Consider the following 19,788-nt stretch of genomic DNA (forward strand, 5'->3'; position numbering starts at 1 on the left):
AAAAAAAAAAAAAAAAAAAAAAAAAAAAAAAAAAGAAAGAAAAAAAAAGAAATGAAAGGATATGAAACATTAGATCAAAGGCATATGAAGAAATATTTCCAGCAAAAATAAATACTTGGGAAATTATAAAAGCTAGTATTATTGTAACTGGTTTGTAACTCTAGTTTTTGTTTTTACATGACTTAAGAGACTAATGCATTAAAAAAACAATTATTAGTTTATGTTTTTGGACACATACTACATAAAAATAGAATCTTGTAGCATTAATAACTTAAAGAGGTTGAAGAAGAAGCTGTATAGAAGTAGTTTATTTTTATTTTTGAGAGAGAGTCTCACTCTATCACCCAGGATGGAGTGCAGTGGCATAAACTGGCTCACTGTAACCACCACTTCCCGGGTTCAAGCAATTCTCGTGCCTCAGCCTCCCAAGTCGCTGGGATTACAGGTGCGCACCACCACACCCGGCTAATTTTTGTATTTTTAGTAGAGATGAGGTTTCGTCATGTTGGCCAGGCTGGTCTTGAACTCCTGACCTCAGGTGATCCACCTGCCTCAGCCTCCCAAAGTGCTGGGATTATAGGCATAAGCCACCACGCCTGGCCTAGAAATACAGTTTCTATATGCTATTGAAGTTAAGCTAGTATAAATCCTTCTCAAATTCTTCTAAAAAACTAAAGAAGAGGAAACAATTTTTTTTCTTTTCTTTTTTTTGAGATGGAGTCTCACTCTGTCACCCAGGCTGGAGTGCAGTGGTGCAATCTCCGCTCACTGCAATCTCTGCCTCCCAGTTCATGTGATTCTCCTGCCTTGCCTCCTGAGTAGCTAGGATTACAGGTGCACCCTACCATGCCTGGCTAATTTTTGGATTTTTAGTAGATACGGAGTTTCACCATGTTGGCCAGGCTGGTAGAGGAAACAATTTTTAATTCATTCTATGAAGCCAGCATTGCCTTAACACCAAAGCCAGACAAGGACACCACAAGAGAAGCAAAATACAAACCAGTTATCACTTATGAACATGGATACAAAAATGCTCAAAAAATACCACCAGCACACCAAATTAAGCAGCAATCAAAGGATTATGCACGATGACAGAGCTGGATTTATTCCTGGAATACAAGCATGATTCAACATGTAAAAATGGATCATTGTAATACACCACGTTAAAAGAATAAAGGACAAAAAAGCACATGATCATCTCATTTTCTGCAGAAAAATAATTTGACAAAATTCAACGCTCTTTTATGATAAGAACACTCAACAAACTAGGAATGGAAACTACCTCAATGTAATAAAGGCAATATATTTTAAAAAACCCACAATTAACATCGTACTTAATTATTACAGACTAAAAGCCTTTCTTCTAAGATCAGGAATAAGACATCCCTGTCTTGACCATTTCCATTCAACACTAATGGAAATCCTAGCCAGAGCAATTAGGCAAGAAAAGAAAAGGCACTGAAATTGGAGAGGATGAAGTCTCTGTTTGCAGACAACATGATCTTAATGCAGAAACCTCTAGAGATTCCACATTTCATATCCTCTGTAGGCTAGGTGTGGTGGCTTATTCTTGTAATCCCAGCACTGTGGAAGGCTGAGGCAGGCAGATCACGAGGTCAAGAGATTGAGACCATCCTGGCCAACGTGACAAAACCCTGTATCTACTAAAAATACAAAAACTAGCAGGGCGTGATTGTGCTTGTCTGTAGTCCAAGCTACTTGGGAGGCTGAGGCAGGACAATTGTTTGAGCCCAGAGGTGAGGTTGCAATGAGCCAAGATCTAGCCACTGCACTCCAGCCTGGGCAACAAAGCGAGACTCCATCTCAAAACAAACAAACAAACAAAACAAACAAATGAACAAAAACCTCTGTAAAAACTAATAAATTTAGCAAAGATGCAGGATATGAAACATGCAAAAATAAGTTGCATTTCTATACACTAAAAATGAACCAAGCGAAAAGGAAATTTAAAAAACAATTCTCATAGTGGCATTACAAAGAATAAAATATGTATGAATTAACCATGAAAGGGAAAAACCTATAAACTAAAAACTGCAAACATTGTTGAAAGAAATTATAGAAGACATAAATGAGAACACATTCCATGTTCATGAATTGGAATACTTATTGTAGTATTGTCAATACTACTCAAAGTGATCTACAGATTCAATGCAATGTTTATTGATATGGTTTGGATAATTGTCCCCTCCAAATCTCAAGCTGAAATGTAATCCCAATGTTGGAGGTGGGGCCTGGGGTGGGGCGGTATTTGGGTCATGAGGGCAGATCCCTCATGGCTTGGTACTGTCCTTGTGATAATGAGTTCTTTTGAGATCTGGTGGTTTCAAAGTACGTGGTACCTCCTCCTACTCTCACCATATGAGACACTGGCTCCTCCTTTGCCTTCAGCCATGATTTTAAGGTTCCTGAGGCCCTCACCAGAAAAAGATGCTGGAGCCATGCTGGCACAGTCTGCAGAAGTGTGATCCAATTAAACTTATTTTCTTTATAAATTACCTAACCTTGGATATTTCTTTATAGTGACACAAGAATGGCTTAACAGACCTATCAAAATCCTACTGAAATTTCTGTAGAAATAGAAAAATCCATCCTAAAATTTATATGCAATCTCAAGGGACCCCAAATAGACAAACACTCTTGTAAAGAAATCAGAAGTCTTGGTTGGGTGTGGTGGCTCACGACTGTAATTCCAGCACTTTGGGAGGCTGAAGAGGGTGGACTGCCTGAGCTTAGGAGTTAGAGACCAGCCTGGGTAACATGATGAAACCCTGTCTCTACTAAAATAACAAAAAATCAGCCAGGTGTGGCAGCATGTGCCTATAGTCCCAGCTACTTGGGAGGATGAGGTAGGAGAATCACTTGAACCTGGGAGGCAGAGGTTGCAGTGAGCTGAGATTGGGCCACTGCACTCCAGCATGGCGACAGAGTGAGACTCCATCTCAAAAAGAAAAAAGAGAAAAGAAATCAGAAGTCTCACATTTTCTGATTTCACAATTTACTACAGAGTGACAGTAATCAAAACAGTATGGTACTGGCATAAAGGCAGACATATAGACCAAGGGAATAAAGTATAGAACCCAGAGATAGATCCATACTTATATGGTCAAATAGTTTCTAACAAGGGTGCCAAGATCATTTAATGGGGAAAGGACAGTCTTTTCAACAAATGGTGCTACGGAAACTGCACATCTACATGTAAAAGAATGAAGTTGGACGTTAGCTAACACTAAATACAAAAATTAACATGAAATAGATCAAAGACTTAAATGTAGGAACTAAAACTATAAAACTCTTAGAGGAAAACACACAGGAAAAGCTTCAAGACATTGGACTTGGCAATGACTTTCTAGATCTGACATCAAAGGCATAGGCAACAAAAGAAACAGACGAATTGGGCTTCATAAAAAATTTAAAACTTCTGTGTAAAGTTCACTCGACTGAGTAAAATAACAATTCACAGAATAGGAGAGATTTGCAAACCACCTATTTAATAAGTAATTAACGTCCAGAAGATATGAATAACTCCTAAAGCTCAACAATAAAAGCAAACAACTCAATTCAAAAATGGGCATAGGACTTGAATAGATATTTCTCCAACAGTAATGTACAAATGGCCAATAAGCACATGAAAAGATGCTCAACATCACTAGTCTTTAGGGAAAGGTAAATCAAGATCAGCAATGAGATACTATTTCATACCCCTCAGGATGGCTACTATAAAACAAAACAAAACAAACAGTGTTGGTGAGGATGTGGAGAAATTGGAAACCTTGTACATTGCTGAAGGGGATGTAAAATTGTTGCAGCTGTAGAAAACAATATAGCGTTTCCTCAATACATTAAACATAGAATTACTGGTTCCAGTAATTCCACTTCTGGGTACATACCCCAAAGAAAACAGAGTTTCAAACAGACATGTGCATACTCATGTTCATAACAGCATTATTCACAACAGCTGAAAGGTGAATAGAACCCCAATGTCCATGGATGAATGAATGAATTAAAAAAAAATTAGTATTTAATAATGAAATATTATTCAGCCTAAAATAGGAAGGAGATTCTGACACATACTTCAACATGGATAAACCCAATAGGCCAGAAAAAAAAGGACAAATATTGTATGATTGCACCTATATAAGGTACCTAGATTAACAGTTAAATACATACTGACGGAAAGTAGAATGGTGGTGTTTTACACTATTCTTGCATTGCTAAAAAGAGATACCTGACACTGGGCAATTTATACAGAAAAGAGGTTTATTTGACTCATAGTTCTGCAGTCTTTACAGGAAGCATGGTGCTGGCATCTGCTCAGCTTCCATGGAGGCCTCAGGAAGCTTACAATCATGACGGAAGGCAATAGGGGATCAGGCATACCACATGGTGAAAGCAGGAGCAAGAAAGAGAGGGAGTGGTGGGGGAGGTGCCACACACATTTAAATGACCAGATCTTGTGAGAACTCACTATCATGAAGACAGCACCAAGCCATGAGGGATCCACTCCCATGAACCAAAAACCTCCCACCAGGCCCCATGTCCAGATTCAGGATTACAATTCAACATGAGATTTGATTGGGGGCAAATGGCCAAACTATATTAGGTGGTTACCAAGAACTGGGAAGGAAGTTAGTTTAATAAGTGCAGAGTTTTTTTTTAGAAAAAGTTCTGGAGAGGCATAGTGATGACGGTAATACAATAATGTGAATGTACTTAATACACTTAAAAACAATTAAAATGATGAATTTTACCACAATAAAAATTACATATGTGCCTTGAATTGTATTTCTGTTGGATGGTACTGGTCTAAAAATACAACATATTTTATGTTTAATTATAATTAGTGGTTGTAAATCACAAATACCTTTTTTTTTTTAAAATGCAAAAACAGGCTGGGCGCGGTGGCTCAAGCCTGTAATCCCAGCACTGTGGGAGGCCGAGGCGGGTGGATCACGAGGTCAAGAGATCGAGACCATCCTGGTCAACATGGTGAAACCCCGTCTCTACTAAAAATACAAAAAAAAAAAAATTAGCTGGGCATGGTGGCACATGCCTGTAATCCCAGTGACTCAGGAGGCTGGGGCAAGAGAATTGCCTGAACCCGGGAGGCGGAGGTTGCGGTGAGCCGAGATCGCACCACTGCACTCCAGCCTGGGTAATGAGAGCGAAAATCCGCCTCAAAAAAAAAAAAAAAAAAAGCAAAAACACCCTTGGCAGGACTTATTTGAACAAAATCAGGTGCCTGACCTCTACTTAACTACTAATATGCTAATATGAAACCACACTGGCATACGGCACACTAAGGAGGAGTCATTCTTACTTACAAGCTGCAGCAGGCACAAGGAACCAAATGGGCCACAGAGATACACATTAGGCTGGAGAAAGGGCTGACATTGATGTCAGGGTGGCAGATGGTTTCTAATGCCCATGGAGAGTTTAAGAACTAATGGACACATGTCCAAGGTCAAGGAATAGGGTAGGAACAGACTTTGTCATCATGCACAAGATGGCATACAGTGATGCAACATGAAATACCTCTTCCTCACCCTCAAGTTTTGCTAAAAGAAGAAATTTTTGGCCTATCTCTACCCTCTGACTCCCTCCTCTCTAAAGGAAGCAGAGTGACTTACCCCGTTGGCAAATTTAGGAGAAGCCATGGAGGTTGAAAATGCCTATCCCCTTTCTCTCTGATCAGCCTGTCTATAGGACAGACTGCTTTTATGTGCTGAGGACAGATGCTGTCAAGTTTGGCCTGGAGATCCTTTTCTCACTGTCCCCAAGATGAAGTCAAGTAGATGCTGGCCTGGGTTTTAGGGTAAGTTTGCTTGCCCTGCAGTATAGATTCACTCTTACTTTCCTGCAGGGGAGTCACCCAGGGCTCCAGTTGAACACAGAGGCCGTAAGTATTAGAGAGCTTGACTGGTGCTGCAGATCCATGCATGACTTCTAATTCTCTTTTATGAACCTCAAAATTCACATTGTCAATTTCATCTGTTTGGTTTCTGTGTTTCATTTCTCAACTGGTTCCCAGTTTGATGTGGAGAGAGAGGCATTAGCAATTATCCTTCTTAAACCTCCTAAGAGCAGTTTTCAAAACAGCAAAATGAACAAAAATGGCATAGCAGTATTTCGTGTATGGCTTCAAAAAATATCCATTTGATGAAGGCCAAGACATAAATTAAGTCATAGTTCTGTAAGAATGTATTATGCAGAAGGCAGGTAAAACATTTTTGCAGGATTGCAAAGGCTCTAAGCTGAAGCATAGCAATCTGGAGTTACACTAAGAAGATTGGGCTGTGTCTGTGGCACGTGTGTGTAAACGTCGCATGCCAAGCACTTGCTAGGTTCAGGTTGCACAAGAGTGCTTTCTTTAGCTCATTTTGGAGGCTAAGTTGAAATGACGTTGGGCTCTTTCTTAAACAGACTTGAGCTTTATACAGTTATAGGTGTTTGGAGGTTCTCCAATCTAATGATGACATCTGGTTGCAGGAAGGCAGGTGTGTAAGAGCAGAGAGACTGTGAAATACAAACACTTTAGCAAATGTGGAATAATTAACAATATTTTTAAGGCAAACCAGAGACCAGTTTCCAGAAAATAGCTAGAAGCTACTGCTAGGAAGATCCAGTCAATGATTTAAGGAGAAACTACTAAGGAAGAGAGGCAGGTAGTTGGAACACAGAATGTTTCTTAGTAACAGTGACATTTCTCAATGGTAAATATGAACACAACCAGGGTGGCAAAACCACCCTTAACAATATAAAGCAGTTGACAAACTTGAGATGGGATAAAACATTTTCTGGTAGTTGGATATTCGGATAGATTAGTGCAGTGACTAGGAGCCCACAGTTTTCCAGTTCAAAAGAATAAATGGTGGAATGAGAGACAGGCTAGTAATATGTAACAGAAAATGAGATATTATTCCCACAATTTATTTTTGATGTTTGAAATTCATAATTCTGTATCCTATAAGTAAACACAACCCATCTATTTACTGTAAAGAGCTCGAGTATTGACTTTTTTGACATAATTTAAAATGTCTCATACTTATTTTTCTAAAGAAACTACATTTTAAATGTTTCACTCAAGAATCTAAAGAAGAGATTTGATTTATTAGCAAGATGTATGGGCAGAAAGTCCTTTCCTATACAGTTAAGAAAATATAGAGGGTATTCACTTGTTCCAAGAAAATCTCCCCAAGAAATGTATGTTAGGCTGCAGTGAACACTGACAGTAGGCTTCTTTAAAAATTCCATATGAATTCTTCTTCCTGGCTCTGGGGCTACTAAAAGCAACTTTATTAATCATCAGAATGTGTATGGGATCATTGTCACTCAGTGACCGGAACAGGAAGGCAGGCTAGCCTGATGCTGGCCATGCGAGGTTTGGGTGTGTAAGGCCCACCATGCTCCACAAGTCCTCCCCACCCAAACCCTACCCACAGGCATATATTTTCATACGGTTCTGTATCGTAAGCTGGTTCATTCCCCACCTCCCACTTCCTAGTTCTGTTACTTGGATCCAGAGCTATTTTTCTTTTTTGAGATGGGGCCTTGCTGTGTTACCTAGGCTGGTCATGAACCCCTGGGCTGAAGTGACCCTCCTACCTCAGCCTCCTGAGTAGCTAGGCTACAGGCAAGTGCCATCACACCTGGATAGAGCCTTTTTTTGTTGCTGTTTTCTTAGCCTACACTGTATCTTGCAACTTCTCTGAGTCTTTTCAGAGCTGAGCCTATCCTTTTACACTCACTCGACCCACCTGTGTCTTTCACTTTATCTCCATCTCCTGCATGGCAGCAGCTAAGTTCTTCCTGGTGGCCATCTGCACATCTTTCTGCACTCAGGATCTGCTGCTTGCTCTGACACTTTCTGTGTCCCTCCGTCATAACCTCCTATTTGCAATACATAGGGGGCAGCTTCTGTTTCAGATTGTGAGGATGAAAGAACAGTCTCCTCAAGATGCCCTTTTGGTCTTGGTGATTAGATCAATCTCTATCTTTATTTTCAGTCCCAGAATCTTCATCTCAATGTGCCCCACAAATAATGGAGACCAAATTAGGGGGAAGGCAGGACACAAAGCTCTGAGACACGTCAGGAAGGGATGGGGATGAGCCAGTCAGCATCCTGTACAGCAAATGGTCACTGCTCCTTACGGCATTTTTAAATAGTCAGAATTCGGAAACTTTGTGTAGACTGAGCCTATCTATCTTAATGGATTGTTTCACCTCAAACCATCACACAGTTCTTACCTCTGAGGAGAACTTTCTCCTTAGAATTATCACCTTAGTGTGATCTGAAGAGCAAGTTCCCCTCAAATCTGACCTACTTAGACCACACTTGCAAACACTCCATGCTGGAGGAAAGGCAGCGTGCCTGCTTCTTGGCTCTCAACCATGACAAATCCTAGGTTACCTTGGAAATGAGGCAGAAAACTGCAAAGAGCCTGACCAACTAAGCAGAAAGGAGGCCAAAGAAAGCCCAACTTCATTTATATAATAAGCAACATGATTTGATCTCATACAATGAAATAGAAACCAAGGAACAACTCTGGAAGGAAAATTCATGATTATATAATCTTTCTAAAAACAAGTCTTTTGTGTTGTAAAACACTTGCTATTAATTAAAGCAGGAAAATGCTCAAACCAAAGAGGTATACATCCTAATAGTATTTACAAACAGGTCCCTTTTGGGAATGCAATTCTTCCTTGGACCTGTATTTTGTATAGTTCTGACTCTTTGCTTTCATGATTCTGACATATTGCAGGATTAGGCCCTGGGTTTGCTTTATGATCACTCTTATTTTATGTCAATTACATTTTAATATTATCATTGTACTTTTAAATGCATATAACCATCTGGTTATGCCTTACTATAAAGTGTTTTATTGTCATTACTCTTTTTAAAAGAAGTACCAGAAATATACCTTTAATAACACAGGATTTTAAAAGGAGAATATGAGAATCAGAAGATAAAGAATATTTTGACTATAAGGCTAGTTTTATTCATTTTTAAAAAAAGATCTAAAAAATCAGGCCTGTGTTCGCTTTGGCAGCACATATACTTAAAAAAAAAAAATCAAGCTTAAGTGGCATTTTACATTTTATGGTTTCAGTTATTTAATAGTTTTAAAAATTACTTTACATACAGCCTCCGAATTGTCCACAAACACCATTAGTGTTAGGTACTTCATTTTGAAAAGGATATTTTTGATAAAGATGACTGGCTAAGAAATAAAGCAAGAAAGGAAACACCCAAAATGTGTACCCCAAGGTCATTCTGGAGGTATTTAGCGGACAATCTCTCTTGAATCCTAAGCAGGCTGGTCATGCTTGGCCCAGAACTCCTGAATAATGATTTGCCTCTGAAATTTCCCATAAAGTTTTGCAGTGTTCCATTCATATCTATGACAATCCAAAACCAATACTAATCCAGAAGCATTTTTCAGGTAATTGAGAGTACATTTTTTAAACATAGTCTATGCATAATATAGTGATTAGGCATATTAGGGATAAAGAACTTAAAACATTGCTGAAACATAATTGCTAGTCTGCATCCAATAAAAAAGACCACAGAAATATTTAGTATCATATCTTAGTTTCTGTTAAATATTTTCAAAATGTATTTAACACAAAAAGTAATTAGTACAACAGAATTTGAATTCTTGATTTTTGTTCTGAAAATTTTTACTCTCAATATATTAAACATGGAAAAATTTTGTATTAAATTATTCCACATGTAAACCATATGTTATTCATTCATATATTCTTCTACTTTACTTCTTTACCAAAAATCGTGTGATGTCTGATCCATGCTTTGATGCTAGAGATTGTCTTCTCACCTGGCTTCTTTCCTTAGCTTGTCTGGCAGTTCTCTAAAAGTTAAAAAATATGCGTGTGCATATGTTAGGAAAAAAGCACCGGCTACCGAAGCTCAAAAATTCTTTGTACTGATAGTCTGGAAATTCTACACTGTCCACTACACACATTTTCCAATGCTTGGCTATTAAAGAGTTACCAAACCACAAGGCAGATACTCTGCAACTCTGGCAACTCCTAGGTTAGAACCTCAGTTCATAAGACCAAAGTGGCAGGAAAAAACATACAACTTGAGAGATGTCTTGCTACCCAGCAACAGCACGAATTTCTCATTTGGATACTGGGGAGGCCCTGATTCTCCCATCCAAATGGGAGTTCTTAAGGCATCTTGGGATTATCCAGAGTAGAAGATCTACCCACTTCCTATTCTCTGATCCCAGAGGCCATTTCCAACTCAACAGACGAGCTGGTGTGGAAAATAAAATGACATAGACCAAAACTGGATTCTTCCACTAATGCCACAAATAACATTTTTCATGACAATTTTAAAAAATAATTACAGAAAAGGCTGCATTTTCTTTGGCTATTTCTTAATTCTCTTATAGGTCTTGAATTTGCAAATAACTTGCTTAGCTGAGAAATCAGATGACTTTTTTTTCCATCTGAAGTCCATGTGAGGTGATCCAGGTGCAAAGAGTGAAGGACAGAAGTGAAGCTTACGTCCGGGTGCAGTGGCTAATGCCTGTAATCCCAGCACTTTGGGAGGCTAAGGTGGGTGAATCACCTAAGGTCAGGAGTTCAAGACCAGCCTGGCCAACATGGTGAAACTTCGTCTCTACTAAAAATACAAAAATCAGCCAGGTGTGATGGCACATGCCTGTAATCCCAGCTACTCAGGAGACTGAGGCAGGAGAATCAGCTTGAACCCATGAGGTGGAGGTTGTAGTGAGTCAAGATCGCACCACTGAACTCCAGCCTGGGTGACAGAGTGAGACTCCATATCAAAAAAAAAAAGAAGAGACGCTTACAACTAAAACAAATTACAAAAACCAAAAAGCCTGCCTACATGACATGATCCCATTTATGTAAAATATGTGTTTTTTTAAAATTGCATTTTAGGTTTTGGGGGTAAAATGTTTTTATATAAAAATGTTTGTGAAAAAACTGTGGAATATAGCAGATTAAAAGAGTAGTAGGCTAGGCACAGTAGTTCATGCCTGTAATCCTAGCACTTTGGGAGGCTGAGGAGGGCGGACTACCTGAACTCAGGAGTTCTTGACCAGTCTGGGCAACATGGCGAAACTCCATCTCTACTAAAAATACAAACAATTAGCCAAGTGTGGCGGCATATGCCTGTAGTCCCAGCTACTTGGGAGGCTGAAGCAGAATTACTTGAACTCAGGAGCTGAAGGTTGCAGTAAGCCGAGATCACACCACTGCACTTGAGCCTGGGCAACAGAGTAAGACTCCGTCTCAAAAAAAAAAAAAAAAAAAAAAAAGAGTAGTAGTAAAGAGTTCATACATTATAAACATTGGCAAAGGATCTGAAATAGTTCTCAAAGTTTAAACATAATTGATTAGCATCTTTTAAAAACATCAGTCTTTGGCAACCAAAACAATTGCAGGCCATTCTCCTTGCACCACATGGCACCCACTCACTGACTGTACTCAGTGGCAGTTAAATGGGCTTCTGGGGCCATAAATGAATAAAATTCTTTGGAAAACAGTTTGGTGATAAATTCCTACATTGTCAAAAATATCCAAACACTTTTGACTCAGTGATTTTTACATATGAGAATCTACCTTATGGAATGACCTCAAAAAGCAGGAAACAGTCTTGTTTACAAAAAATGCACTTGGTGGCATGATGCAGAAAAGCAAAAAAAAGTTTAAATAAATATTAATCAGTATGGGAATGGTTAAGTAAACTACAGTAGAGATCTACTCAATAGAATATTGTATTATGCAGTCATTTTAGATATAAATTATGAAAGGTTGGAAAACATGAGAAATGCTTAGATCTTGCTATAAGTGAAAAAAAGGTGAACACGAAGTCACATATTGAATATGTGCCTCTTTTTTTTTTTTTTTTTTTTTTTTGAGATGGAGCCTTGCTCTGTTACCCAGGCTGGAATGCAGGGGTGTGATCTCGGCTTACTACAACTTCTGCCTCCTGGGTTCAAGCAATTCTCTGCCTCAGTCTCCCAAGTAGCTGGGGTTAGTTGCTTACCACCATGCCCAGCTAATTTTTGTATTTTTAGTAGACATGAGGTTTCACCATCTTGGCCAGGCTGGTCTTGAACTCCTGACCTTGTGATCCATCCGCCTCGGCCTCTCAAAGTGCTGGGATTATAGGCGTGAGCAACCTCGCCCAGCCATGTATGCCTCTTTCTAAGATGATCTCAACAGGTGAATCTTATTACCTTTTACTGGACTGCCTATAAAAAATTCATCCTGGTAGATAAGCAATACTATGTGTTTTTTCCTCTCATTCTAAGCAACAGGTAACTAACTACCCAATGGTATGCCAGAGTTAATTGGTTTCATACTTTGGCCAGCAATGAAACCCCCGCATGTTGAATTGAGTTGGTCCTAGAGATAATTTATTAATGTTTTCAGATATTTCAGGATATCCTTAGTTATATGCAAACATGTATGACTGCCCCAATTCACCAAACTTCCAGTTTGAGGATCAGGGTCTTGTCAAGACAATATATAAACTGTATTCATTTATTTTTTGGTAGTGGTGCTAATGTCTTGTTACTAGAATGAATTAAAAGGGAAGCAGCTTCTCTTGCATCTGTGACACAGGCCTTGAGAAGAAAAGCAAGTGTTAGATGATGAAAGGGATAAAATGCATTTTGAATCTCAGACCAGGGATAAATTCATCCACATAATCTTCCACACCTGTATGCACAATTTTCCATTTGACTTCTCAGGATGGAGTCAAAACTATATTACAGCTTCACTGACCTCTTTATGACAGACTGTGCAGAGAGTCTGCAGGTTGTCCAGGGAACACTGTCCTCCTCCCCTGTACACTGGCTTGATGTGATCCACCTGCCAGAAATGTCCTTCCCCTGGGTTTCTTATCATTTCATTTAGCTGTAATAAGAATACAAGTGCAGCAATTTTCAACATATATTGCAAGAACTGTGTGTTGGTTTTGCACTGTGCAACCATGTTTATACAGCAAAAGCATGGGGAAAAATACATCAGGATAGCTTTTTATAGCTTTTATTGTGAGTAGAAAAAACCCTCTGGTTAGCAGTTTGAAAACAATAAAATGTGTTTCTGAAAGCTTTTTTTCTCCCTTATCTAACTCATTTTGAAAAAATTACAAGGAAACATAAAATACCAGGACTCATGGCAGATTGGGAAAAACTGGTTTTTCTGCACCTTTAGTTTATATATTCACTAAACCAAATCTAAGAAAAGAGTAAGAATAGATTATAAATTTAAAACTTCTCAATACTACTGAGTCAAACAATTTTTAATTGTTGACCTAAATGCTTTTGTCACTATACAGTGGCAGTTTAATATCAATGGCTATTAGCTAGAACTTTTATACTATTCACCAGAAAACTTTCCAAGTTATGTGGACTGGAATGAAATTTCTAGAACAAATCTCTGTAACTTGCACATTTGGAATAAAGATGACCATTTAAAGTAACCTTTATTTAGGCCAGTCCACATATACACACTTTAGCTGACCTTTACTACTGCCTGCCTTATCTTCTCTTCTGTGTTGAACTTCCCAACTTCTGTTAGAAGAAATGTATTGATTTTTGTTTTTGAGGTTGGCATTGTTAGAAGCACCAACAAATGACAGTCCCGTGAATCAAGCAAATGGCATAGTCTTAGGGAAAAAAAAAATCCATTTTGGTTTTGCCTTTTTAAACCAATTCCTTCTCTCTGAGCAATCCCCACTCTGACAAACTCAATGATCCAGAAGATGCTTCTTTAGTTTTTCCAAGAAACTGTAAGGCAAATCACTTGGGGCCACTCTTTAATATCCTAAATTTGCCCACCTCTTGAAAGAATCACTTGATGTGGTAGTGCATGCCTGTAATCCCAGATGTTTGGTAGGCTGAGGCAGGAGGATCACTTGAGCCCAAGACTTCAAGATCATCCTGGGCAACACAGTGAGACCCCAGACCCAATCTCAATAAATAAATAAACAAAATAAAATCACTCTCTCTCTGACTAGTCCTACCTAATCTGAGCCTATTGTGCTGCTTATTCTCAGATCACTTTTGTTTTGGCTATCTGTTATATTACTTCTGCATTCCTGGACAGGTTGCTTTCAATAACCTTGAGTCATTTTGTTGTATGTCTTCTGGAAGCCGTCACACTGAGGCAGCAGTAACCGGAGTCTGACTGATATCCCTGGGATGTGTACAATATGTCCCTCATCAATTAGACCAAAAGATCTTTCAGGAACTCTGGATATCATTAGAGAAATAGTGTATTTCCCTAGCTCTCAAAGACATGCTAATTCATCTTTGCAGAAATGCTGATGAATTAATTCCTTCATATTTCAGCAACACTATCCTAGGTAAATAAAAATATATAGTTATCTAGCTGGCAGGAATTCATTCAATATTTTAGTGGGCAGAGAGTGAGAGGTGATTTTTAAAAATTAAGCAACTACAATAACACATTTTACTTAGAAGTAGGTTCTCACTCTGTTGCCCAGGCTGGAGTGCACTGGCACCATTGCAGCTTACTGCAGCCTCGACCTTCTGGGCTCAAGCAATCCTCCAATCTCAGCCATCTAAGTAGCTGGGACTACAACAGGCGCATGCTACCACACCAGGCTAATTTTTCTGATTTTTTTTTTTTTTTTTTGTAGCGACGGGGTTCCACTATGTTGTTCAGGCTGGTAACTTTTGGCTCAAGCAATCCTCCCACCTTGGCCTCTCAAAATACTGAGATTACAGGTGTGAGCCAAAGCCTGGCCTAATTTGAAATTTAGAATTGTTCAGATATCAAAATTAGAAATCCAAATGAATTTTGGAAATGAAAGTGAATATTGAGGACAGTGTGCTATAAATTATATTTTGTCATAAACTGGTGTATTACATTTTACAATGCAATGAACACATATATGTGTGTGAGTGTATATACACATACACAGCCTTCTGATTGTGATGGACTATATTTCTGGGGTTACCTGTTTGCTCCCTGCCATTCAATATTAACATTATAGAAAGTGGAATCAACAGACCATAAGTGCCTCTTAATACACTGTAACACCTGTTAAGATCTTGTCCCAAAATAACTGAGTGAGAATGAAATTAAGCCTCTAGATCTTAAAATTGTTATTCAGAAAATTGGCGGAATAGAAGAACATGTCAAACAATACCTTGCAGATACAGGGAGATAAATCCAGAATGGCAAATGATCCAGTATATTCAACCATTGCTGGTATAAAAAAGGAATGGGGTGCTATTATAGATTAAATGAAGCATAAGAGGCATTATTATCAAATGTACTATCTGGGTGACAATTTGATCCTAATTTGAACAAAGTTACTATAAAAGACTTTTTAAAAAAAAATTTTTTTTGAGACAGAGTCTCGCTCTGTCACCCAGGCTGGAGTGCAGTGGTGTGATCTTGGCTCACTGCAACCTTAGTCTCCCAGGTTCAAGTGATTCTTCCGCCTCAGCCCCCAAGTAGCTGGGACTACAGGTGTCTGCCACCATGCCTGGCTAATTTTTTATATTTTTAGTAGAGATGGGGTTTTGCCATGTTGGGCAGGCTTGTCTAGAACTCCTGACCTCAGGTGATCCACCTGCCTCGGCCTCCCAAAGTGCTGGGATTACAGGCAGGAGCCACTGAGCCCAGCAAGACATTTTTGAGACAATCTGGGAAGCCAAACACAGACTTAATATAATTAAGGAATTGTAATTGTGCTGGGTATGATAACTCATACTAGGATTATATTTAAAAGAATGAGAGGAAAAGAAATGAGGAAAGGGAAAGAGGGAAGGAGGAAAGGAATGAAGGAAGAGAAACAGGGAGAAAGGGAAGAGGGAGGGGGAACAAGGGTGGGAGAGGGAAGAAAGGATAGAAGGAAGGAGGTCTTTACCTGTGAGAGATACAGAAAGAAAATACTCAAGAGTGAAAGGAAATATCTGGAATTTTCTTAAAAATATTCTAGGAGATGGCCAGGCATGGTAGCTCATGCCTGTAATCCCAGCACTTTGGGAGGATGAGGCGGGGGTATCACCTGAGGTCAGGGATTTAAGATTAGACTGGCCAACATGGCAAAGTCCCGTCTACTAAAAATACAAACATTAGCCAGGCATGGTGGCACATGCCTGTGATCCCAGCTACTCAGGAGGCTGAGGCACAAGAATCGCTTGAACCCAGGTGGCAGAGGTTTCAGTGAGTCAAGATCGCGCCACTGCACTCCAGCCTTGGTGGACAAGGGTGAAACTCTGTCTCCAAATAAAATAAAATGAAATAAAATATTCTAGGAGAAAAAAACAAGTGAGTCAAAGGACAGATGAAAATGAATGGCAAAATGCTGGAAACTATTAAAGCTGGCTGATGAACATACGGGTCCATTATATTCTCTCCTTTTATATATATGAATATTCCCATGTTAAAATTTAAAAAGTAAAGTTAAAGAGTCAATATTCATTATACTTAGTACAATGCTGCCTTCTATCTATCAGATGATTATAATTTACCTGCTCTAATGGGAGCTTTGAAGTCCAAGTAGCATCCAAAAGATTCTTCCTCTGACTTTTAGGGGCATCCCTCAGACGTAAAAAGAGTTCTTGTGCATTCACATTACAGAGCTGACACACACCATGTTCAGTTTCAAATACTTTGGCTCGCAGGTAACTGTTATTAGATCTAATCCAAAACTCTTCCTGACATTTCAGAGAGCAAAACCGTGAATCCCAAGCGTTTGCTTTACACGCTTGCTTAGTTTGGCAAGTGGGTTGCTGACAGCGAAGGCAAAGTGGATTTCCTTCATTATCCACAGCTTGTAAATAGCCTTTGGATGTAGAAGGCTTCCCAGTGAGATCAGCCTGGACTGTGTCTGGACTTAGAAATGGGACACAGGCTCCATCTTCAAGAAAGTTTCTATAATTAAAAAAAAACACTGAATAGGTAACTAATGAACGATTAGTCTAAATAATCATTGCTTCATATAAAGGTTATCAAAATTTCTATATGAATAAATAGTAAATATAGACCACAACATAGAAATGAAATAGCTATAGTCAGCACTCTATATTCCATGCCGAGCAACGAAGAACGATGTATTATACAATATTAATTTGAATACAAATATGATGCCTCTCTTGGGAATTTAGATGCCCTCATGTTAAAGAATCTGGAAACATGTAAAATGTGAAAACATATGAAACATCTGGAGAGGCTGTTAGAAAATGTTTCTTCAGGCTAGGAAAGGATAGCTAATGTAAAACCCCAGCTAAATCTTAGTGGCTACCTGGCTCCTTAAATATATGGGGTCACACACCTCATTAGCTCAGACAGGTCATTACAAATTCTCTCCTCCAGCCTCTGCTAGCTCACAGGAAACAGTCACAGCCCTAAAGTGACAGAGTAAAATAGCTGAAAGTGCTGATAGGAATTAGAACAAAAGACTTGCTCAATACCATGTTTCCTACAAGTAAATGTAGAGTTGATGAAATTAAATTTAGAAACAAAACATCATAGGATATGTACTCAATCTGTTAGAATAAAAGAAAAGGTACACTGCTCAATTTTGTTAGAAAGTCCTACTTGGGAAGTAACAACAGCTGCTTTGTCTATTTTCCATGGTTGTTTGAAAAGTTAAAAGAAGGCTTCTAATGATGGAGCTCAAGATTAGGGGACAGAGCGTAGATTTAACCTCAGGTCCCCTGGTATCTACCCCCAAGCCCTGGGGCAGGTTACTTAGTCCACCTGGTCTCAGGGTCCTTCCTCATCTCTAATGTTTAAAATGAGGACACCAGGTACCTCAACAGGTTGCTAGGACAACTGAAGAGCTACTATTTTGTTAAAGTTCTATGTAACTTCTGAAGTGGTCATACAATGGTGAGACATTATTATGAAAATCAATACATACATGTAAAGGAGTGGAATTAGCAATACTGTATACTAACAGTAGAAAAACCTTACTTTGTGTAAGGATCCCATGGCCTGGACTCCTTTGTGATCAGACGAACATGGCCTCCAGCATTCCTCACTTTGTCCATTGAAGCTACAGCAACATCTTCTTTGGTTATGTATCTAAAACAATGATATGTTAAATAGATTCCCTCTATTGCATGTTTACGTTGTTCCTCGAAAAAGCAATAGGAGAAAAAGCAAGTACAATTCTATTCACTATGCTAAAACTCAAGTTAGAAAATGGAATTTTCACCCTTTATATTGGTGTCCATTATGTGAGAAATACATCTCTTTGTTCCAAATTAGTTTTCTCCAATTTCTTTTTCTAAGAAATTCAAGAGTCACTCAATATCCTTTGGACCAATTTTCATTTAGGGGAAAAAGGAGCAGGTTTGAGAATAAGAAATCAAATACACGCACAACTGACAGCCTTGAGGAAACTGCTTGGCAAACTGTGCAGAAAATTTCTAACTGCATTTTTACTTCCCTCTTGACCTTCTCTTTAAGGCTTCTCCAAATCACCTTAGTCAGTTATAATAGTATATGAGTGTTTGGGTAAATTGAGTCTCTTTTTAGTTAACCAGGTTCAATCACATCTTCTGTAATCTCAAGGTTGTTTCCCTTATTATCAGCCCATACAGGGTTTATGGATTCTTCCACAGAAATAAAGCCATTCTTGATGTGGGATTCAGAACCTTATTACCCAACACTAACAATACCACACAATGGCTCAGGGACTAGAAGTAAAGAGAAGTTATTCCAATTAAAGGTGATGGGGGAATTTAAGTTGGTGAAATGCAATTACCCAATTAGTTCCTTCTTATTAATTGGCCCAGTTTCTCTGGTGGTTTACACCTATTGTAGGTTTTTAAAAGTAAACATGAATTTCTTAATATTATTCAGTGCTTCTTAATTAGGCAGCTTGACAATAACATTAAAATTCAATCTCAATGGAATTGTGCAATTGTAGATAAAATTTTAGAAATTTCATTTATGATATTAGGGTAGATTTAATAATAAACAGGTTTCCTTTTTAAAATAAACTATCTTATTAATTTTTATTAGGTGATATAAGCACATGGTTCTAAATTCAAAAGGCAAAAAAGAGTGTCTATGGTGATGAGTTTCTCTCTCATTCCTGTCTTCCTTTTGACCCTCCCCAAAAGTTACATCTATTGTCATATTTTTGTTTTATTTTATTTTTTGAGACAGGGTCTCACTCTGTCACCCAGGCTGGAGTGGAGTGGCACTATCTTGGCTCATTGCAACCTCCGCCTTCTGGGTTCAAGCTATTCTTGTGCCTAAGCCTCCCAAGTAGATGGGATTATGGGCACGCACCACCATGAGCGGCCAATTATTGTATTTTTAGCAGAGATGAGAATTTGCCATGTAGGCCAGGCTTGTCCTGAACTGGCTTCAAGTGATTGGCCCATCTCAGCCTCCCAAAGTGCTGAAATTACAGACATGAGCTACCGTGTCTGGCTCATTTTAGAAATAGTTTATTTTTGGCCTGGCATGGTGGCTCACACTTATAATCCCAGCACTTTGGGAGGCCGAGGCAGGTGGATCACCTGAGGTCAGGAGTTCAAGACCAACCTGGGCAACATGGCGAAACCATGTCTGAAAATACAAAAATTAGCTGGGTGTGGTAGCGTATGCCTATAATCCTAGCTACTTAAGAGGCTGAGGCAGGAGAATTGCTTGAACCTGGGAGGTGTAGGCTGCAGTGAGCTGAGACTGCACCACTGCACTCCAGCCTGAGTGACAGAGAAATACTCTCTCAAAAAAAAAGCAAAAAACAAAAAACAAAAACAAGAA

General features: G+C 38.9%; 1 protein-coding gene across 5 annotated transcripts in view; it reads right to left on the bottom strand.

The window, feature by feature from the left end:
* Window positions 1-5,212: 5,212 nt before the first annotated feature.
* Window positions 5,213-19,788, bottom strand: part of ZRANB3 (zinc finger RANBP2-type containing 3) — a 277,334-nt gene continuing 262,758 nt past the window's right edge. For all 5 annotated transcript variants that reach the window (XM_017536065.1, XM_017536061.1, XM_017536060.2 and 2 more), the window contains 4 exons: window positions 17,980-18,090; window positions 16,533-16,935; window positions 12,805-12,936; window positions 5,213-9,887 (listed from right to left, as the gene is read on the bottom strand). In XM_017536065.1, coding sequence (XP_017391554.1) covers window positions 9,789-9,887; window positions 12,805-12,936; window positions 16,533-16,935; window positions 17,980-18,090 — 745 coding nt within the window. In that variant the 3' untranslated portion in view covers window positions 5,213-9,788. The remainder of the gene's footprint in view (window positions 9,888-12,804; window positions 12,937-16,532; window positions 16,936-17,979; window positions 18,091-19,788) is intronic.

This window comes from Cebus imitator, unplaced genomic scaffold (assembly GCF_001604975.1).
Source record: "Cebus imitator isolate Cc_AM_T3 unplaced genomic scaffold, Cebus_imitator-1.0 Scaffold95, whole genome shotgun sequence".
Lineage (NCBI taxonomy): Eukaryota > Metazoa > Chordata > Mammalia > Primates > Cebidae > Cebus > Cebus imitator.